This window comes from Oncorhynchus tshawytscha, linkage group LG03 (genome assembly GCF_018296145.1).
Source record: "Oncorhynchus tshawytscha isolate Ot180627B linkage group LG03, Otsh_v2.0, whole genome shotgun sequence".
Lineage (NCBI taxonomy): Eukaryota > Metazoa > Chordata > Actinopteri > Salmoniformes > Salmonidae > Oncorhynchus > Oncorhynchus tshawytscha.
In genome coordinates, this window is record NC_056431.1 from 20,013,626 (window position 1) to 20,037,192 (window position 23,567).

Here is a 23,567-nt window from a genome sequence, read left to right on the forward strand (position 1 = left end):
GAACGTAAAGATGATAACAGTTATATAAACAAATAATATGTGTTGTTTTTATCTAACTAGCTAGACTAGCCGCCTGAAGCTAACGGGACAGGATGTTCTTCTTGTAGGGTGTGGCATGTTAAATGACAGACAGCGTGGATAGCCAAACATAATCTAGCACCTATGCGGAGTAGCCAATCGTAAGCAAGTATTACGAGAACCCCGACAGGAATTGCACGGAAACGACACGTGATATGTTTATAAAGCGGCAGGCGGTAGCTTTTCGGCGCCATTTCATTGTAGAACTGTTCGGCTTTTATTTAGTGGAAACATAACAGTGGACAAATTTGGAACATAAAAAGAATCCGGATCCATCCTGATGGAAACGGCCGTTAACCCGCCCCTTGACAGGTACCTTTAGGAACATTGTACCTTCAGGCTCGGGTCGGAACTGATTTTGCAGGCGTGACAATTAACACGAAATGGGACGGAATGGCTAAACCTAGTTAGCGAGTATTCACTGTCGGTGCATCAGCTCGCTAACTAGTCTTTTCTCAACTCTGAAACGAACCAATGAAAATATTCCGTTGGCTAGTAAAGATGTAAATATAGATGTTTTTTGTTCCTAACACCCCCTTAGATAGTTAACCATACAGTGAGGTTGATATTGACTTATTGTGAGTCAGCCTACTCAACTTAGTGCTGGGGGATTGTTTAGAATTGGCTGTGGTGATGAAACGCTTCATTGAGCGGCACTGCGCCACCGCCATTTTCCTGCTATAAATCTTAATGACAAGAGAAATAAACCGAGCTAGGGCCGCGGATGTGTAATTTATTTGTAGCTTTTTCAGTTGCTCTAACCCGGTTGTTTACTTTCTGATGTTCGCCAGCAAACGTTAGCGTCCTGGCTAACTAGATTGGTAGTTAGCTGGATTCAGTTGTTGACATGCGATGGCTCCAAGCTAACCAGCTAAGTTAGCGTTTCCACACATGGGGTCTCACATAAACAAGCTAGTAACATGAGGAGCTATTTGGATAGTTGTACAAGGGTTTAAGTCACAGGAGTTTGACGGTTTTGACTGACGATCCTGAGGGTCTGTTTTGGCGTCGGTGTGTTTACACACACTCAAAAAGGCGGCGCGGCGACACTGATCCCACGCAATGACTATAAATAAGCGCGGAAGCCTCGCCTCTGCCGGCTGAAATTATTGCCACAGTTAAGAATGAAAGCATATCACAATTTAACTAGCTAATGCATTTGATTATTGCCTATTACCGGTTAACACCCACAAATCAAAGTGAATTCAACGAAAATACTTGGGAGATTAGGCTAAGTATAACAAGTACTCAGAGAGGGCAGTAAACTGGGCAACATACTGTAATGACACAGGCAGGGAGCATCCCTCGACCTTCTAGCCCGAAGTCCAGCGCGCCATCGACTGCAAAAGCATGCTCAAACGGCAGTCGATATCCGTGCTTATAAATCCAGGGTCGTTACACTACTCCCTCCTTTCAAAGAGCGCGTCCTCGCCCTAGCTTGCGACTCTACGTCTTATAGGAACGCGCTCACCGGCCAAGCACACCCACTGTCGTGGATGCAAGGTCCGATCACTTCTGACACCAATGGAATTGAAACGGGCCTCGAACCCTCTACCTTCTAGCCAGAAGTCCAGCACGCTATCGACTGTGCCCCAAAAGCATCCAGGGTGATATCGACTGTGCGAGACCTGCTCCCTGCCTGTTCCATTACAGCATGCTCGAGCGGCAGAGTCGATATCGGCGCTTATAAACCCAGGGTTGTTACAAAACTATCAGTCTTTCCCCCTGGTTATTAATGAATAATATTATTAATGCATTGCCAGATACTTTGCAGCTCTTTCTCCAAATGTTTAACTTAACAAGGCCATGTTGTGTTTGGGTGTGTGTAAGTCCTGAGATGGAAAATCAGCTCATGAGCTTTGCCTCCCTTTGTGTGTCAGTAGGATGGCATGTGCGTGCAGTGTGAGCCCTGGGCGACTGGGATAAAATTGGCAATCTGGTCCACACAGTGCAAAAGATGAAAGTGAATAGAGGGAGAACCTGCATGTTGTCACTATTCTACCACTGAATGCAGGTTTAACTGCTCTCAATGCTGCCCGAGGGATTTCCCATCCAGTGATCTGGGTTGCCGGGGCTGTGCCAAAAGTGGCAGCCTATTGATAGAATCCTCATTGCATTGGTGAGGGAGCAGATGGCAAAGGGCCTGTGTTGGCGAAGGGTTCCTTCCTAATGCTTTCCTGATTGAATTGTGTAGCCTGCACCTAAAAGTTTGTCGTCATGAAGGTTGGCTTACAATGCACAATTAGTTGACTGTATTGACACTGACTGTAGGGCAATGAAGTATCGCAAAGATCAAGCACATTGTAGCTTGCTACTTTTGAAATGCCAGAGCTGAGGGATAATTTTAGCATATGAATGAGGTTCTGTATTTCTCCCCTCATACATCCCCTTCTGTCTTCCCACCGCCTGTCCTGTCTATCCCACTACTTCAACCTCTCCCACTCTCTGTTCCTCTCTCCTGGTCAGCAGCTCTCTGGGAGTGGTGGGGCTGTCTGGCGGCGGGATGGAGCACCATGCCTCGGGCCAAGGCAAGCGCATGCGGAAGCCCTCGCTGCTGTACGAAGGCTTTGAGAGCCCCCAGCTGCCGTACGCGCCGCCCCCTCCCCCGGTCCAGCCCCCCGTCAGGGACCCAGGCCGGCAGGGCTGCATGACCAACCAGCTGCAGTTCCTCCAGAAGGCTATGATCAAGTCCCTGTGGAGGCACCATTTTGCCTGGCCATTCCATGAGCCAGTGGATGCCTTCAGACTCAACCTCCCAGTGAGTTACACTGTTTGTTTATAAACAAGTGTAGAGATTAGTAGTCACCAACAGTGGTCCTAGAGAGCCATAGGAGTTGCAAGCTTTTACAACCCACCACCATGTAGGCCTACATCTATGAGCGTTTGTACATAGTTTACATCCTCGTCACACCACCTTTCAACTGTCATTACTCTTTTTCTTTATTCCATTCTTTCTTGTTCTAGGATTATCACAAGATCATCAAGCAGCCCATGGACATGGGAACCATCAAGAAGCGGCTGGAGAACAACTACTATCGCAGCGCCAGTGAGTGCATGCAGGACTTCAACACCATGTTCACCAACTGCTACATCTACAACAAGGTATGGCCATAATATTTACATATGTATAGGTCAGGCTAATGCATCAATGACAACAGACCTAATATATTTATCTAATTTATCACAAGGCCTTTCCATATTCACAGTAACTGTAGATGTACCGGTGTTAACTGGATTTAGATTATAAAGTGCCTGTGGCCTCTTCTCCTCTCCCAGCCCACAGATGACATAGTGCTGATGGCCCAGTCCCTGGAGAAGGTGTTCCTGCAGAAGGTGGCCCAGATGCCCCAGGTAGAGATTGAGCTGCCCCCTCCTGCCCCCAGGGGCAAACCGGGCAAGCCTGGCAAAGGAGGCCGCAAGTCCAACGGTGAGTCACTCTGGAGATTGTGATGGGGAAAAGCAGGCAAGAGCAATGTTCAACGAAGAGTTGGTGGATGTACTGTGTATGTTTGGTAAAAGATGAGTTGGAACAACCTGTTTAATGTGTAGGGCACTTTACATATTTGGCCATAATATTCTTGGCAGTATTATCACCATGGGTGTGTTCTTGGGCCTGATTTTTCTCTGCCCATCTTACAGCGTCAAAAGCTCACCAGGTCCCTGCGGTGTCCCAGTCAGCATACTCCTCCTCTGACACGGGTGACTCAGACACCCCCCCTCTGACCATGCTGCCCAAGAGTCTGCCCCCCACACAGCTGCTGAGCCTGCCCACCACACTGCCCACTGCTAAGGTACCTCACCACACTTCACTCAAGATGCTAAGACCTGAATAGGAACTTGCTATAGTACTGTACATTGTATTGATGTTACACACGTTGCTGCTGCCTTCACACTGTATATTGGCTATAGAATACCATACTATAACTCTTCTCTCTCCCTGTGCAGAAGAAGGGAGTGAAGCGGAAGGCGGACACCACCACTCCCTCCAACATGATGACCATGCCCCTGGCTGTAGGAGGGGGTCGGATGGTGGGCCTGGGGAAAGGAGGCCACGGGCAAGGCCTGAGCCATGACCCCTCCACCCTCTCCCTCACCTCCCTGGGGGAAATGGACCCCCCTCCCAGCCTGGTTAGAGGACCCATGGGCCCAGGGGGCCCCGTTCTGCTCCAGCCCATGATGGCTGGAGGCGGAAAGACCCTGGCTCGGCGCGGTGGCAGTGGACGCCCCATCAAGCCCCCCAAGAAAGACCTGCCAGACTCTGTGCAGCCAAAGGCACCACGGCGGGCCAAGCTGAGTCAACAGCTGCGTTACTGTAGCAGCGTGCTGAAGGATCTGCTGTCCAAGAAACACGCGGCCTACGCCTGGCCCTTCTACAAGCCCGTGGACGCCTCGGCCCTGGGCCTGCACGACTACCACGACATCATCAAGTGCCCCATGGACCTCAGCAACATCAAGGTCAGCTTGCAAGATAGAGATGTCACATTGCCTTGACTCAATGAGAACTGAATGTGGCTGAAATACACAGTTCATGGATTATTACCTCCTATCTTCTCAGATTTGTTTTGCGTGGATATCTGTCACAGTATGACACACAGGAGGCTTATCCCGATCTGGAGTCCTCTCCTTTATCTGTTGGAGTTTAAAACAGTCTTTTTTCTCTCCCATCATTCTCTCAGAGGAGGATGGACAGTCGGGAGTACAGGGATTCGCAGCAGTTTTCCGCTGACGTCCGACTCATGTTCTCCAACTGCTACAAATACAACCCCCCCGACCATGACGTAGTGGGCATGGCCCGCAAGCTGCAGGTGAGCTCGGTTTTGTCAACACAATTCACCCTGGAACCCTTAGTTCACCTTTGTTGCTTGACCTCTGTCCACTGCATGCTCAGGGGGTTTTACTTGGAATGACTGCGAAATGTGGTAGTCTACCTTGGCAGAATGCAATGACTGAAAGTCACTGGATAAGTCTACTTATTGTCCAATCTATAAATTGTTTTGACTCCATTTCTCTGTTCTGTCCCTACAACTTTGTTTCTTGTGATAACTGTTATTACTGTGTAACAAAACAAAAGGAACATGATCCACAATGGAGTAAAAAAACAAGCTCACTCCGTTTTGTCCATCTGTCCAACTAGGACGTGTTTGAGTTCCGCTTCGCCAAGATGCCCGACGAGCCCCTCCAGCAGGCTCCTCCCAAGTCCCGAGGCATGGGCGGTGGCATGGGCACTCACGCTCACGGTGACTCCTCGTCTTCGTCGTCATCGTCCTCCTCCTCCTCCTCATCGGAGAGCGAGCCCAGCAGCGAGAGCGAGAGCAGCTCGGACAGCGAGGAGGAGCGAGCACACCGCCTGGCCGAGTTACAGGACCAGGTGTGTACACAGGTAGACTCAACCCCCCCGTTCACCGAACACACCGCACCACATACCTAACACAGGCCAGCTTTCATCTACACACCACAAGCATAGACTGCATCAAGAGTTTTAGACTTCTCTCCAACACAGGTTTTTCTAATATTCAGACAAATCCATGCTAGTATGCATACTTTCACTCATTTGGTGTACATGTTCATACAAGTACTCTCTGTGTTCAAACATGTATTTTCACAAGCCTGCTATTTGCTGTATTTTCTTACTGTTACACTCTATGGTAGGCCGTCATTGTAAATGAGAATTTGTTCTTAACTGACTTGCCTAGTTAAATAAAACATTTAAATAAAATATCACAGTATTCCTAGCCATATAAGTGAAGTGTATTTGTCCAGTTGAACACTCCACCTCTGGTCTGCCCCCTGGTCACAGCTCCGAGCCGTACACGAGCAGCTGGCAGCCCTCTCCCAGGGCCCAATTGTCAAGAACAAGAAGAAGAGAGAGAAGAAAGACAAGAAGGAGAAAAAGAAGAAGAAGAAGCCGGAGAAGCGAAGCAGAGGACGGCCCAGCACGGCGGTAGGCTGTGAGGACTGGGAGATGCCGACGACCAAGCCGATGAGGACTCCGAAGAGTAAATCCAGTAGCAGGAGCTCAGCTCCAGCCTCCTCACAGGGCAAGAGGGGCCCTGGCAAGAAGAAGGGCAGCAAGTAAGCACACACTGACCTCAAACACAACCGTTCTCTTTGCTTTTATTTGCTGTTTTCAGTCTCATTTTGTAGACTTTCACATTGCTTCCTCTTCTACCTTTTCTGTTTCCTCACTTTGCTTTTTTAAAAGTTTCTTACACCATTTTCTACTTCCTCTCTTTCATCACAATCCAATTTCCAACTTGACCTGCATTTGTTTCTCTAGAAACTGCAGTGGGATTGCAGAGTACAGATTATTGTATGGGGCAGTATATCAAGTTCATTTTGATAAGAGATGAAAATATAATGATTTGAAGGTGATTATTTAAAAATGTAAATGTGTCAATGTAGGTTGTCATTATATTTGGCGTGGGGTCACGAGAAATGATTACAAAAAATGTGTAATTGTGTCCCCACAAGTTCGGTGTGAAAAAAATGGGCTCCGTGCTGTAAAAGTTTGCATACAATTTCTCTAGGACTAATCCATGGCCTCTAACAGCTTCCCTCTCCCTAGAAATACCAAGATGTCCCAGGCTGCTTCCATGCCCTACTACGCCCCGCCTGCATTCTCCATGCTGCCCCACTATGACTCCGAGGAGGAGGAGGAGACGTCTCCCATGTCGTACGACGAGAAGCGCCAGCTGAGCCTGGACATCAACAAGCTGCCCGGCGAAAAGCTGGGCCGCGTCGTCCACATCATCCAGTCCCGCGAGCCCTCGCTGCGCGACACCAACCCCGAGGAGATCGAGATCGACTTTGAGACGCTCAAGCCGTCGACGCTGCGCGAGCTGGAGCGCTATGTCATGACGTGCCTGAGGAAGAAGCCCCGTAAGCCCTATGGTGAGGGGGAACCAATAGCAATAGCTAATGCTAGTATGGTGTGAATGGGAATGCATCATGTTGTCACTGCAGACACTTGCTAATGCCTTGTTATGCTACAAAGGACTGATGCTACAAGCTGGTGCTGTGGTGATAAAATGCTACATGTTAGCGCTCTGGTTGACTAATACCATACAAAAGGAACTAGTCTTTCACTATGGAATGTTTGGATATGTATGTGAGGGCTGAGTATGTAACCTTTAACCTGTCTTCCTGTCTGTGTGTAACAGTGAAGAAAGGGGGCCCCGGCAAGTCCAGAGAGGAACTGGCCCTGGAGAAGAAGAGTGAGCTGGAGAGGAGGCTGCAGGATGTCAGCGGACAGCTCAACTCTGGCAAGAAACCCCAGAAACCCAAGGGTGAGGGCCACATGCACACAGACACACGGAACTGCTGTTGCACATGTAGCATTTAGCATTGAGATAAATACTAATCCTATTACCCCCTTTGTCTCTCTCTTGCAGCGGAGAAGCTCAGTGGCGTGGAGCCTCACGCCCAGCCCTCCCGCCTCAGCGGCAGCAGCTCCAGCTCAGACTCTTCCTCCTCCTCGTCATCCTCCTCCTCTGACACCAGCGAATCAGACTCGGGTTGATGAGACAGTGGGAGGGGGAGGGAACCCCCCCCGTCGAGCTCAGGGACATGTGGCAGCCCCAGGACGAAGTCTCCTGGGACAGTCAAGGGAGGGAAAAGAGTGCCCCTCTCTCGAAAGGCACCCCAGCTAGAACAATCCAAGATGAAAGATGGTGGGATTAGGGTGGAGGACACGTGAAGGTCACTAAGGATACTGAAGACCAGAAACATATTGAGAGTTCAGCCAGGTTTAAGAACGGCTGCCATGTTAGAGCCTTTATTTTTGAAATGTTGGTAATATGACAATACGAGAGCGCCTCTGACAGTTCCCTATGAAATGACCATTCAGGATGATGTATATCCAAGTCTTTACTCTGTTGTGGTTTCAACAAATTGCATATCTGCTTTCACTGGACATCTTCATAGCTTTTGAAACTATCAGAAATAAACAGCGCAGAAGCGTCAATCATCACTTACAACGGCTATGGAGGAGGAAGTGGTGCTCTCGGAATGTTCAGACAGAAACCGCATCGGACCAACTCTGACTGCACAAGACCCCCAACACAAATGCCTTGTTATCCCTCTCCTCCCTGTGTAAATACTTGTACAATTTATCTACGTTTCTTTTATAAAGAATAATTTTATGGCGATCCCCCAAAGAGGGAGACTGAGGAGTGGTGAAAGGATGTGGAGAGATGTGCTCAGCCCCATGTTGGACACTTCTTGATGTGCAATCATAGATTGATAAGAATTGAATGGGTATAAGCAGTATGGCAGAAACCCCACTTTGCCCTTCCGGAAAGCTATGTGGAGTGAGTATTGTAATGCTTACACTTATCTGTTCTCTCACTACGAGGCCGTCACTGTCTAGTGGTCGATTTTCAGATCTTCAGAACTTTTCTGTCAAGTCTTATAGCTGCAGTCACGAGTCGGTACTTTTTGTTGTTGTTGCTTTGTTTCATTTTACATCTGTTCTTACTGCTTACAGACCAACATTCAGCTGGATATAAAGTTCAGAGGCAGGAGAGTTTTATTTCCATTCCATGTTACTCTTGAGAGATCTAACTAATGACACGTGTCATACATGTATGGCACTTACCATTTAAGAAACAGCCCGTGTGTCATTTCTCAGGAAAGGAGTATGTTTCTTGATGGTGACACTGCAGTCTTAATCACAGCGGTCGTAGAAACTGATCGGTTTGCAGTTCTAAGCAACTCCGTTCATTCTGTTTGTGCTTAAAGGAAAATTCCACTCTCCCAATCATTTGTCATTTGTGTTTCGTTAGGCCACTGTTGATACAGTTCCACAATGTTTTGTAGGTCAGCCATAACGTTTTCAACATTAGAACATTCAGAATACAGTCAGTGTCACAGTATGATGTGCTTTGTAAGCTAACTGTTGGTTAGCTGTTACATCACCATGTACACAGGAGCAGACATCCTACGTTGAAGTCTGGACCAAGAGATAGACCAGATGAGATGTATAGAAGCTAGGCTGTTAGATCTCTAAGGAAATTGTGTGTGTATATATGTATAGTACTGTATTTCAGTGTTTCTACCAGTGAGTATTTTCCTGTCTTGCTTTTCTTTTATACTCTATATTTATCCTCTTCCGCTTAGTCATGCTTTATTATTCCAGAACATGTCCTGAACATTGTTTTGCCTCCTGGTTGACTGGCATGCTTCTGAGCAGCAATCCAGTCATTTTGAAAATTGTATATATTAAATGAGACCTTCTATAAAGCCTTTTCTATTTGTTTGTAATATGTATACACAGTACACCCCTATTTATACAGTACCTATAGAAAGTATTCAGACCCCTTGACCTTTTGCACAAAGCATTGTTCTAAAATTGATTGAATTATTTGTTTTCCTCAATCTACACAAGACCCCATAATGACAAAGCAAAAACAGGTTTTTAGAAATATTTGCTAATTTGTCATTTTAAAATATCACATTTACATAAGTATTCAGACCCTTTACTCAGTACTTTGTTGAAGAACTTTTGGCAATGACTACAGCCTCGAATCTTATTGGGTATGACGCTACAAGCTTAGCACACCTGTATTTGGAGTTTCCCTATTCTTTGCAGATCCTCAAGTTCTGTCAGGTTGGATGGGGAGCGTTGCTGCACAGCTATTTTCAGGTCTCCAGAGATGTTCGATAGGGTTCAAGTCCAGTCTCTTGCTGGGCCATTCAAGGACATTTGAGACTTGTCCTGAAGCCAGTCCTGCGTTGTCTTGGCTGTGTGCTTAGGGTCGTTGTCCTGTTGGAAGGTGAACCCAGTCTGAGGTTGTGAGTGCTCTGGAACAGGTTTTCATCCAGGAACTCTGTACTTTGATCTGTTCATCTTTGCCTTGATCCTGACTAGTGTAACGGATGTGAAACGGCTAGCTAGTTAGCGGTGGTGCGCGCTAAATAGCGTTTCAATCGGTGACGTCACTTGCTCTGAGACCTTGAAGTACTGGTTACCCTTGCTCTGCAAGGGCCGTGCTTTGGTGGAGCGATGGGTAACGATGCTTCGTGGGTAACTGTTGATGTGCGCAGAGGGTCCCTGGTTCGCGCCCGGGTATGGGCGAGGGGACGGTCTAAAGTTATATTGTTACACTAGTGTCCCATTCCCTGCCGCTGAAAAACATCCCCACAGCATGATGCTGCCACCACCATGCTTAACCATATGGATGGTGCCAGGTTTCCTCCAGATGTGACACTTGGCATTCAGTGGCAATTGGTTTCATCAGACCAGAGAATCTGGTTTCTTATGGTCAGAGTCTTAAGGTGCCTTTTGGCAAACTCCAAGTGGGCTGTCATGTGCCTTTTACTAAGGAGTGGCTTTCATCTGGCCACTCTACCACAAAGGCCTGATTGGTGGAGTGCTGCACAGATGGTTGTACTTCTGGAAGATTCTCCCATCTCAACAGAGGAACTCTAGATTTCTGTCAGAGTGACCTTTGGGTTCTTGGTCACATCCCTGACCAAGGCTCTTTCCCCTTGTTCGGTTTGGCCGGGCGGCCAGCTCTAGTTAGAGCCTTGATGGTTCCAAACTTCTTCCATGTAAGAATGATGGAGGGCACTGTTCTTGTGGACTTTCAATGCATATCTGTGCCTCGACAATCCTGTCTCTGAGCTCTACGGACAATTCCTTCGACCTCATGGCTTGGTTTTTGCTCTGACATGCACTGTCAACTGTGGGACCTTATATAGACAGGTGTGTGCCTTTCTAAATCATGTCCAATTAATTGAATTTACCACAGGTGGACTCCAATCAAGTTGTAGAGACATCAAGGATAATCAATGGAAACAGGTTGCACCTGAGCTCAATTTTGAGTCTCATAGCAAAGGGTCTGAATACTTACGTAAATAAGGTATTTCTGTTTCTCATGGTCTGAGAGTCGTTAAGGGCCTTTTGGCAAATGCGCTGTCATGTGCCTTTTATTGAGGAGTGGCTTCTGTCTGGCCACTCGACCATAAATGCCTGATTGGTGGAGTGCTGCAGAGATGGTTGTCCTTCTCTGGAAGGTTCTCCCATCTCCACAGACAAACTCTAGAGCTCTGCCAGAGTGACCATCGGGTTCTGACCAAGGCCCTTCTTCCCTGAATGCTCAGTTAGCCGGGCGGCCAGCTCTAAGAGTCATGGTGGTTCCAAACTAATTCCATTTAACAACGAGGGAAGCCACTGTGTTCTTGGGGACCTTCAATGCTGCAGAAATGTTTTGGTACCCTTACCCAGATCTGTGCCTAAACTTTTCTAAATCATGTCCAATCAATTGAATTTACCACAGGTGGAGTCCAAATCAAGGAGTAGAAACATCTCAAGGATGATCAATGGAAACAGGATGTACCTGAGCTCAATATCGAGTCTCATAGCAAAGGGTCTGAATGCTTATGTAAATAAGGTATTTCTGTTTTCTATTTTTTATAAATTTGGTACAATGTATAAACCTGTTTTCGCTAAGTCATTATGAGGTATTGTGTGTAGGTTGCTGAGTATTATATAAAAAAAATATTTTAGAATAAGGCTGTAACCTAACAAAATTGGGAAAAAGTCAAGGGGTCTGAATACCTTCCAAAGGCACTGTGTGTGTGTGTGTGTGTGTGTGTGTGTGTATACACTGCTCAAATAAAAATGAGGTCTAGCATTGTCTTGCATTAGGAGGAACCCAGGGCCAACCGCACCAGCATATGGTCTCACAAGGGGTCTGAGGATCTCATCTCGGTACCTAATGGCAGTCAGGCGACCTCTGGCGAGAACATGGACGGCTGTGCGGCCCCCCAAAGAAATGCCACCCCACAACATGACTGACCCACCGCCAAACCGGTCATGCTGGAGGATGTTGCAGGCAGCTGAACGTTCTCCACGGCGTCTCCAGACTCTGTCACGTCTGTCACGTGCTCAGTGTGAACCTGCTTTCATCTGTGACGAGCACAGGGCGCCAGTGGCGAATTTACCAATCTTGGTGTTCTCTGGCAAATGCCAAACGTCCTGCACGGTGTTGGGCTGTAAGCACAACCCCCACCTGTGGATGTCGGGCCCTCATACCACCCTCATGGAGTCCGTTTCTGACCGTTTGAGCAGACACATGCACATTTGTGGCCTGCTGGAGGTCATTTTTCAGGGCTCTGGCAGTGCTCCTTGCACAAAGGCAGAGGTAGCGGTCCGGTTGCTGGGTTGTTTCCCTCCTACGGCCTCCTCCAAGTCTCCTGATGTACTGGCCTGTCTCCTGGTAGCGCCTCCATGCTCTGGACACTACGCTGACAGACACAGCAAACCTTCTTGCCACAGCTCGCATTGATGAGCCACTTGTGTGGGTTGTAGACTCCGTCTCATGCTACCACTAGAGTGAAAGCACCACCAGCATTCAAAAGTGACCAAAACATCAGCCAGGAAGCATAGGAACTGAGAAGTGGTCTGTGGTCACCACCTACAGAACCACTTCTTTATTGGGGGTGTCTTGCTAATTGCCTATAATTTCCACTTGTTGTCTATTCCATTTGCACAACAGCATGTGAAATTTATTGTCAATCAGTGTTGCTTCCTAAGTGGACAGTTTGATTTCACAGAAGTGTGATTGACTTGGAGTTACATTGTGTTGTTTAAGTGTTCCCTTTAATTTTTTGAGCAGTGTAAATATATATATATATAAATAAATTAGAGGTCAACCAATTAATCGGAATGGCCGATTAAATAGGGCTGATTTCAAGTTTTCATAACAATCGGTAATCGGCATTTTTGGACACCGATCATGGCCGATTACATTGCATTCCATGAGGAGACTGCATGGCAGGCTGACTACCTGTTACGCGAGTGCAGCAAGCAGCCACTGTAAGTTGCTAGCTAGCATTAAACGTATCTTATAAAAAACAAATAAACAATCACTAGTTAACTACACATGGTTGATGATATTACTAGTTTATCTAGCTTGTCCTGCGTTGAATATAATCGATGCTGTGCCTGTTAATTTATCATTCTATCAAAGCCTACTTCGCCAAAACGGGTGATATAAACAAGCACATTCGGGAAAAAAGCACTGTCGTTGCACCAATGTGCACCTAACCATAAACATCAACGCCTTTCTTAAAATCAATACACAAGTATATATTTTTTAACCTGCATATTTAGTTAATATTGCCTGCTAACATGAATTTCTTTTAACTAGGGAAACAGTCAAGGTATATGCAGCAATTTGGGCCGCCTGGCTCGTTGAGAACTGCGAAGACTATTCCTTCTATTCCTTCCTAACAAAGACAGCCAACTTCGCCAAACGGGGGATGATTTAACAAAAGTGACCTCTGTCATTGCCAACAAATGGTATATAACAAAGTATTGAGATAAACTTTTGTTATTGACCAAATACTTATTTTCCACCATAATTTGCAAATAAATTCATTAAGAATCCTACAATGTGATTTTCTGGATTTTTTTTCTCATTTTGTCTGTCATAGTTGAAGTGTACCTATGATGAAAATTACAGGCCTCTCTCATCTTTTTAAGTGGGAGAACTTGCACAATTGGTGGCTTACTAAATACTTTTTTGCCTGACTGTATATATATATAATATACACAGAGTAGAAATTTTAATGCAACAATTTCAAAGATTTTACCGAGTTACAGTTCATATAAGAGAGACAGTCAATTGAAAATCGGTCAATTTAAATAAATTAGGCCATAGCCTATGGATTGGTTTGGGTCAGAAAACCAGTCCATATCTGGTGTGTCCACCAATTTGCCTCATGCCGCGCGTTTTCCGGCTGTTGATTATGGCCTGTGGAATGTTGTCCCACTCCTCTTCAATGGCTGTGCGAAGTTGCTGGATATTGGCGGGAACACGCTGTTGTACACGTCGACCGAGAGCATCCCAAACATACTCAATGGGTGACATCTGGTGAGTATGCAGGTCATGGAAGAACTGGGACATTTCCTGCTTCCAGAAATTATGTACAGCACCTTGAGACATGGGGCTGTGCATTATCATGTTGAAAACATGAGGTGATGGCGTTGGATGAATGGAAGGACAAAGGGCCTCGGGATCTCGTCGTGGTATCTCTATCAGTGGAGGCTGCTGAGGGGAGAGAGCTCATAATAATTAGCGGAACTGAAAAAATGAAATGGTTTCCAGGTGTTTGATGCCATGTGTTCGGTGTATTAGATACCGTTCCACTGATTCCGCTCCAGTCATTACAACGAGCACGTTCTCCCCAATTAAGATGCCACCAACCTCCTGTGCTGTGCATTCAAATTGCTATCGATAAAATGCAATTGTGTTCGTTATCCATAGTTTACGACTGCCCATACCATAACCCCACAACCCCCATGGGGCACTCTTCACAACAACGCCATACATGCTGTCTGCCTGGTAGTTGAAACTGGGATTAATCCGTGAAGAAGACACTTCTCCAGCATGCCAGTGGACATCGAAGGTGAGCATTTGCCCACTGAAGTCGGTGACGACGCCAAACTGCAGTCAGGTCAAGACCCTGGTGAGGACAACGAGCACACAGACGAGCTTACCTGAGAAGGTTTCTGACAGTTTGTGCAGAAATACTTTGGTTGTGCAAACCCACAGTTCCATCAATGTCCGGGTGGCTGGTCTAAGACGACCCCGCAGGTGAAGAAGCCGGATGTGGAGGTCCTGGGCTGGCGTGGTTACCCGTGGTCTGCGGTTGTGAGGCCGGTTGGACGTACAGTTTAATTAACAATAAAGGGCAGACACTGTAATGATCATGACTCCACAGTAGGTGGCAGCAGTCAGACGTGGGCTATGTCAGGGCGATGCTGATCATTCAGATAGAAATGTATTGTGTAGAATCCAGAATAGGGAGTCATGTCCCAGCGCTATTTATTGAGTTTCTATCTGCAAAGTTCCGAATGTTTCACCTCTTTGATACACCCTAGTTGTGTGTAAGGTGTGCCATGCATGCTCAGAATGACTAATGTTCTCTATGTAATAACCATAGATATGGTAATAACATCAGTGTCATCAAGATAAAAGATTCGATTGGCTGATGATATTGAGGAAGTCACCTGACACCTTCAGCAGCACTGTTTGGAGTACTACACAATAATCAGAACATTACTGATAAGCCTTACTGGACAAGTGTACTTAGGATGGGGTGCAGAGTGTTCCTGGCTTTTATACTGGGTGTTTGTCTACTGTCACACTGCCAAAGTAAGTCCACTTTCACTCTTTTCATATGAGAGAGAAAGGAGGCAGACTGGGAATTATTTTGCTTGCAAGAATCACTTTAGCATACTGCGTTCCGGTATTCTATTCCGTAAACCCATAGATGCAGACAGCTGCTTTATATCAGTTCCCTTTGTTATTAAAACAACATTTTACTGAAAGGCGTAACCAAATTAATTATATTGCATTCAACATCTCTCATACTCTTTGGCAAAGCATGCTACTAGACAGCAAGATGTGTCATTTTCCGTCTTAACTTCTGTTATTGAACACAGGCAAACATTTGCTGCGGTTTTTGACCTTCTGCCAAAAAAACGTCACTAGCGACGAAGAGTATGACGTGGAGTTTGATGGAGATGAGCTCTTCTACCCAGCAGTGGACAACTGACCCAGGGACTGCCTCACGACGTGTACGTGTCCCTCGGAACCTGCCAGTACAACATCCCCCGCTGCATTGTGGGAGAAAAGAGCTCGCCAGAGGCAATAGGTGAGTGCTGTTTCTGCAAAGTCACACTCCAGCTAGCACATCATTATCTGAGAACCATTTCTGAGACTGTTTCTTAGAGCTTGGTGAGAGCTTGGTTGTCCTATGGTTATTTTGCGTACAACCTTACCACAACTTTCTGGGAATGATGCAGGGTAGTTGCTTGACTTTGGAACATTCTCAGCACATTTAAGGAACTTGACAAAGTGGTTTGATATTGGGAATGTTCTCAAATAGTTCAGAGAAGGTTAAGAAACAACATTCTTGTGTGAGAATTTCAGTACCTCAGCATAACCTTTAATCATGGTTCTATTTTGCGATGTTCTCATTGTACAGAGAATGTTAAAAAGACATTCCATAAAAACCACAAGAAAGTGTTTAACGTTCTAATAATGTTATTTAGAAACATGCATTCTGTTCTCAGCGTCAATGAAACACTCTCTTGTTAACTGTGTTCAGGTGTTATGGCCATGCCCATTAATTGGCCACACCTGATCTTAATGAGTACTTGTTTTCTTTGAAATGGGGTCTGTTTGAATAGACTAAAATGAACAGCTTTGTATGCCTTAAAATGCTAGCTCCATCCTGGTGGTGCAGTGGACTAAGGTGTCTTATATAACAAATTGGTTTGGTGTTTTTACGAACTCTGGTGCATTTAGCCCCTTAGTTCAGTTCGTTTGGACTGGTGTGAACACTATCCCTAAATGTACATATTACCTCAATTAGCCCGACTAACCGGTGCACATTGACCCCCGCACATTGACTCTGCACTGGCACCACCTGTATATAGCCTCGCTACTGTTATTTTCACTGTCATTTTAGTTGTTTTTCTTATCTATTGTTTACCTAATACCTATTTGTAAACTTACAAGCCCTAACCAACAGTGCAATTTTTAAGAAAGCATTTCACTGTAAGGTCTACTACACCTGTTGTATTCGACACACTGACAAATAAACTTTGATTTGATCCGCACTCTGGAGTGCACAAAACAATGGACAAAAAAGGGTGCAGGTTATTGGTTATGTGATGAAATTCATGCAGCATAATAACGAATTGACACTCTCCTCGATCACTCTACCACTCATCGGTGGTCACCGAGGTGAGAGGACGAAGGAGTGCCCAAATTAGAATTCCCCCCCCTCCCCAACAGAGGTGCCCACCTCCGACATATACTCCCAGAGAGAGGTGGAGCTGGGGGTCCCCAACACACTCATCTGCCAGGTCAGTGATTTCCACCCAACACCCGTGGATGTGACTTGGACCAGGAATGAGCAGCCGGTGGGAGAGAGGACCGTCATTCAGACCCAGTACTACTCCAATAAAGACTTCAGCTTCAGGATCTTCTACCTGAGCATCACACCTCAGGAGGGGGACATCTACTCCTGTAGTGTGGGTCACGTCAGCCTGCAGGAACTCCCCAGATCCTGGTGAGGGGAGTCACTGCTGGTGTGACCTTATACTGTAGGGTACGATGCAGAGAAAGGTGGGATGTTATTGATACTGTATTAGGGACACTAACAAGTTAATTGTTTCTTCACTATATGTGTCCACAGAGGTTGAAGTGGACACGGATCACTAGACTGTAGAGACAGCAGTGTGTGTCGGAGGTGTGACTCTAGGAGTGGTGGGAGTAGCATCAGGAGTGTGGTTTATTAAAAAAGCCAAGAGGTCTGGTTGGGCCTTAAGAACATAGGCAATAATCAGCTCTCAGCGATACAGCAAGGGCTCCATGCACCAATACCAAGGACAATTATCATATTCAGCAACCTACAACTACGCTGGCTACCAATATAATGCAGTTCACTATTTCCTACATTTGATTCATAATCTTAATAAAATACTCCTTAATTGTTTTTCAGACCGGGACATGTTTTTTTTGGCTTTGGTAATGTAGGCACTACACATTTATTCAATGTCAGATTTCTGTATTACATGAAAATAAGAAATACTTGTTACTGTATTCTTTGTGGGTGTTTTCTTCCTTCTCAGATTGTAAACCTGCAACATGGTTAGCCTTGGCTATTATAATTTGTATAAAAGGAAGTGGTTGGTTACTGTTGCACAAAGATAATGCAGTGACTCAGGCCAACCATATGAGGAAATGTATATTTTTCCAACACACCACCCAAACCAGAAATATCTCATTCTGTCCATGTGAGGGCTGATATTAACTTCAATTCATTCCACAGATTATCACTTACCATACAAAAAATGGACATTTGTTTTGTCAGGTGTGGCAAGGGAAAATAACTATTTTCACTCTATCAGAAACAGTTTACAGCAGTATAGCAAGGGGGGACCTTATTGGATACCAAGGTGGAGCTTAATCTTGTTCGTCACACAGTGGGATGTACCTGTCAATGATAGCTGCTTCAACTGGTAGACTTCAGTGTAGTTATTTGTCTCTATCTGGGTGACTGGATGCACCATGGCTCTCTGCTGGGTCTATTGGGTGGCTGGACTTTCTTCCATTCAGACCCGGGCAACACCAGCAGGTGAGTCGAGTCTATTTTTTGATGAAATGCATGATGTGTCTAACATACTGTATATTTTGAAGAATGTATCAAATGAAGTTGACAGATCTTTTGTAACAATACAGTATAACGACTCCACAAAGGCAATGATAAGGAGATTTACCTGAATCACGAAGCAACGGGGGCGTATGCCTTATGGCCAATGTGACATGGTGTGATGAAAGAAACATACAGGAACTCAAATCCTTCTGTTCACCTGATTTAGAATTCCTCACAATCAAATGTAGACCGCATTATCTACCAAGAGAATTCTCTTCGATTATAATCACAGCCGTATATATCCCCCCCCAAGCAGACACATCGATGGCTCTGAACGAACTTTATTTAACTCTCTGCAAACTGGAAACGATTTATCCGGAGGCTGCATTCATTGTAGCTGGGGTTTTAACAAGGCTAATCTGAAAACAAGACTCCCTAAATTTTATCAGCATATCGATTGCGCAACCAGGGGTGGAAAGACCCTGGATCATTGTTACTCTAACTTCCGCGACGCATATAAGGCCCTGCCCCGCCCCCCTTTCGGAAAAGCTGACCACGACTCCATTTTGTTGATCCCTGCCTACAGACAGAAACTAAAACAAGAGGCTCCCACGCTGAGGTCTGTCCAACGCTGGTCCGACCAAGCTGACTCCACACTCCAAGACTGCTTCCATCACGTGGACTGGGAGATGTTTCGTATTGCGTCAGACAACAACATTGACGAATACGCTGATTCGGTGTGCGAGTTCATTAGAACGTGCGTTGAAGATGTCGTTCCCATAGCAACGATTAAAACATTCCCTAACCAGAAACCGTGGATTGATGGCAGCATTCGTGTGAAACTGAAAGCGCGAACCACTGCTTTTAATCAGGGCAAGGTGTCTGGTAACATGACTGAATACAAACAGTGCAGCTATTCCCTCCGCAAGGCTATCAAACAAGCTAAGCGCCAGTACAGAGACAAAGTAGAATCTCAATTCAACGGCTCAGACACAAGAGGCATGTGGCAGGGTCTACAGTCAATCACGGACTACAGGAAGAAATCCAGCCCAGTCACGGACCAGGATGTCTTGCTCCCAGGCAGACTAAATAACTTTTTTGCCCGCTTTGAGGACAATACAGTGCCACTGACACGGCCTGCAACGAAAACATGCGGTTTCTCCTTCACTGCAGCCGAGGTGAGTAAGACATTTAAACGTGTTAACCCTCGCAAGGCTGCAGGCCCAGACGGCATCCCCAGCCGCGCCCTCAGAGCATGCGCAGACCAGCTGGCCAGTGTTTACGGACATATTCAATCAATCCCTATACCAGTCTGCTGTTCCCACATGCTTCAAGAGGGCCACCATTGTTCCTGTTCCCAAGAAAGCTAAGGTAACTGAGCTAAACGACTACCGCCCCGTAGCACTCACATCCGTCATCATGAAGTGCTTTGAGAGACTAGTCAAGGACCATATCACCTCCACCCTACCTGACATCCTAGACCCACTCCAATTTGCTTACCGCCCAAATAGGTCCACAGACGATGCAATCTCAACCACACTGCACACTGCCCTAACCCATCTGGACAAGAGGAATACCTATGTGAGAATGCTGTTCATCGACTACAGCTCGGCATTCAACACCATAGTACCCTCCAAGCTCGTCATCAAGCTCGACCCTGGGTCTCGACCCCGCCCTGTGCAACTGGGTACTGGACTTCCTGACGGGCCGCCCCCAGGTGGTGAGGGTAGGCAACAACATCTCCTCCCCGCTGATCCTCAACACTGGGGCCCCACAAGGGTGCGTTCTGAGCCCTCTCCTGTACTCCCTGTTCACCAGGCGGGCTGTATCACCGCCTGGTATGGCAACTGCACCGCCCTCAACCGTAAGGCTCTCCAGAGGGTAGTGAGGTCTGCACAACGCATCACCGGGGGCAAACTACCTGCCCTCCAGGACACCTACACCACCCGATGCTACAGGAAGGCCATAAAGATCATCAAGGACATCAACCACCCGAGCCACTGCCTGTTCACCCCGCTGTCATCCAGAAGGCGAGGTCAGTACAGGTGCATCAAAGCTGGGACCGAGAGACTGAAAAACAGCTTCTATCTCAAGGCCATCAGACTGTTAAACAGCCACCACTAACATTGAGTGGCTGCTGCCAACACACTGTCAATGACACTGACTCAACTCCAGCCACTTTAATAATGGGAATTGATGGGAAATTATGTAAATATATCATTAGCCACTATCATTAGCCACAATGCTACCTTATATAATGTTACTTACCCTACATTATTCATCTCATATGCATACGCATATACTGTACTCTATATCATCGACTGCATCCTTATGTAATACATGTATCACTAGCCACTTTAACTATGCCACTTTGTTTACATACTCATCTCATATGTATATACTGTACTCGATATCATCTACTGTATCTTGCCTATGCTGCTCTGTACCATCACTCATTCATATATCCTTATGTACATATTCTTTATCCCCTTACACTGTGTATAAGACAGTAGTTTTTTGGAATTGTTAGTTAGATTACTTGTTCGTTATTACTGCATTGTCGGAACTAGAAGCACAAGCATTTCGCTACACTCGCATTAACATCTGCTAACCATGTGTATGTGACAAATAAAATTTGATTTTGATTTGAACAACATGTTTTTTGAGTGTACCTCATTGCACAATTACATGGAAAGGGATACAACAGTCCAAATTAATAAATGTATTTGTTTCAGTTGGGTACCAGTTCCAGGGGATAGTTGACTGTGAATATGATGACACCACTGATAATATGATTTACTTTGTGAAAAACATATTCAACCAAAAATTGACCGTCTATGACTCCAGGGCTCAGAAGTATGTGGGTTTTGGGGAGTTTGGCATACGCAATGCAGATCACTACAACAGCCAAGCTTGGAAAATGGCTATAAGGAAAGCAGAAGTGGAGACTATTTGCCGATACAGTGCAAGATTCTTCAAACTGAGCACTTTGGAAAGAATAGGTAAATCATTTTATGTTTCTTTCCTTTCTTAGTAATTTGCACATACTGCACATTTTTTAAGTCAAGTTTGATAAAAAATGTTGATGTTTCGGGCCAGGGACTTTCATCAGACAGACAACTTAATTTCTACATCATCCTATGTCCCAGTGCCTCCCATTGTCAAAGTCCGCCTGACCAAGCCCTCTAGCTACGGGGAGCTGTCCATGCTGGAGTGCAGCGTTCTAGGCTTCTACCCTCAGGAGGTGAGGGTGAGCTGGCTGAGAGACGGGCTCGAGACCCATAGCCGTGACCTCCACAGACACACTGGCTAACGGGGACTGGAGCTACCCGCTCCACTCCTACCTAGAGTTCAGGCCTCAGAGAGGGGAGAGTGTAAGCTGCATGGTTGAGCACCCCAGCCTAGATGAACCACTGGAGGTGGTCTGGGGTGAGAGACCTGGGGAAGAGGGAGTGTTGTGGTCTGGAGTGAGAGCTGGAGGGAGGGGAGGAAATGTCGGGGAGAGGGGTACAGAAAGAGGGAAGAACATTCTGCTTATAGCAGTGTTTTCATGAAAATGTCAATACATTTGAAGTTACTGGATTGGTAGCAGGCATGTGGTAGAGTGTGATGTCTTGTTTTACATAATTCCATTCCCAGATACCTCAGGCCTGGATGCTAAATGGTTTAAAATGGCAATAGGGTGTGTTTTCTTTTCATTGGTGTAGCCATGGCTATTGGAGGAGGAGTTTACTACTGGTGGAAGAACAGGTAAGTCACAACATTATCACACAATGGACAGAGATTTTATGTAAACTAGAAATCTATTGTATTTTCGATTTCAAGAAGTTTCATAAAGTAGACATATTTTACTGTTTCAGGTCAGGCTTTAGGTGTGTGCATAGATAAGGTAAGGCATTTTTCTATATTGTGTTTGACATTTTTTGCAAAACAATAAACATTTCTATCCAGTGTGTGCAAATGAGGTAAGGCAATAAATAGGCCGTAGTGGCGAAGTAATTACAATTTAGCAATTAAACACTGGAGTGATAGATGTGCAGAAGATGAATGTACAAGTAGAGATACTGGGGTGCAAAGGAGCAAAGAAATAAATAACAATATGGGGATGAGGTAGTTTGATGGCCTATTTACAGATGGGCTATGTACAGGTGCAATGATCTGCTCTGACAGCTGATGCTTAAAGTTAGTGAGGGGATATGAGTCTCCAGCTTCAGTGATTTTTGCAATTCGTTCCAGTCATTGGCAGCAGAGAACTGGAAGGAAAGGCAGCCAAAGGAGGAATTGGCTTTGGGGGTGACCAGTGAAATATACCTGCTGGAGTGAGTGCTACGGGTGGGTGGTGCTATGGTGACCAGTGAGCTGAGATAAGGCGGGGCTTTACCTAGCAAGGACTTATAGATGACCTGGTGCCAGTGGGTTTGGTGACGAATATGAAGTGAGGGCCAGCCAACGAGAGCATACAGGTCACAGTGGTGGGTAGTACATGGGGCTTTAGTGACAAAACGGATGGCATTGTGATAGACTGCATCCAATTTGCTGAGTAGAGTGTTGGAGGCTATTTTGTAAATGACATCGCCGAAGTCGAGGATCGGTAGGATAGTCAGTTTTACGAGGGTATGTTTGGAAGTATGAGTGTAGGATGCTTTGTTGCGAAATAGGAAGCCGATTCTACATTTAATTTTGGATTGGAGATGCTTAATGTGAGTCTGGATGGAGAGTTTACAGTCTAACTAGACATCTAGGTATTTGTAGTTGTCCACATATTCTAAGTCAGAACCGTCCAGAGTAGTGATGCTGGATGGGCGGGCAGGTGCGGGCAGCGATCGGTTGAAGAGCATGCATTTAGTTTTACTTGCATTTAAGAGCAGTTGGAGGCCACGGAAGTAGAGTTGTATGGCATTGAAGCTCTTCTGGAGGTTAGTTAACACAGTGTCCAAAGAAGGGCCAGAAGTATACAGAATGGTGTCGTCTGCGTAGAGGTGGATCAGAGAATCACCAGCAGCAAGAGCAACATCATTGGATGTATACAGAGAAAAGAGTCGGCCCGAGAATTGAACCCTGTGGCACCTCCATAGAGACTGCCAGAGGTCCGGACAACAGGCCCTCCGATTTGACACACTGAACTCTGTCTGAGAAGTAGTTGGTGAACCATTTGAGAAACCAAGGCTGTTAAGTCTGCCGATAAGAATGTGGTGATTGACAGAGTCGAAAGCCTTGGCCAGGTCGATGAATACGGCTGTACAGGATTGTCTGATATATACTGCCGGAATCTTTTCTTTCCATACATCAAAACAGAGAATTGCATAGACAAT

General features: G+C 45.9%; 1 protein-coding gene and 1 pseudogene across 6 annotated transcripts; both read left to right on the forward strand.

The window, feature by feature from the left end:
- Nucleotides 1-231: 231 nt before the first annotated feature.
- On the forward strand, nt 232-9,324 carry brd2b (bromodomain containing 2b). 6 transcript variants are annotated; one of them, XM_024395808.2, is made up of 12 exons: nt 232-390; nt 2,545-2,836; nt 3,043-3,180; nt 3,355-3,505; nt 3,718-3,869; nt 4,024-4,533; nt 4,755-4,883; nt 5,213-5,458; nt 5,876-6,150; nt 6,629-6,969; nt 7,239-7,364; nt 7,470-9,324. In XM_024395808.2, the coding sequence occupies exons 1-12, from the start codon at nt 359-361 to the stop codon at nt 7,595-7,597; spliced, it is 2,520 nt and encodes an 839-aa protein (XP_024251576.1). In that variant the 5' UTR covers nt 232-358; the 3' UTR covers nt 7,598-9,324. The 6 variants fall into 6 exon arrangements, with proteins under 6 accessions (XP_024251576.1, XP_024251601.1, XP_024251593.1 ...); XM_024395833.2 differs by having other exon boundaries at nt 6,644-6,969; XM_024395825.2 differs by having other exon boundaries at nt 5,213-5,446.
- Nucleotides 9,325-17,203: 7,879 nt separating this feature from the next.
- LOC112229805 lies at nt 17,204-22,303 on the forward strand (annotated as a pseudogene).
- The last annotated feature ends 1,264 nt before the right edge of the window (nt 22,304-23,567 follow it).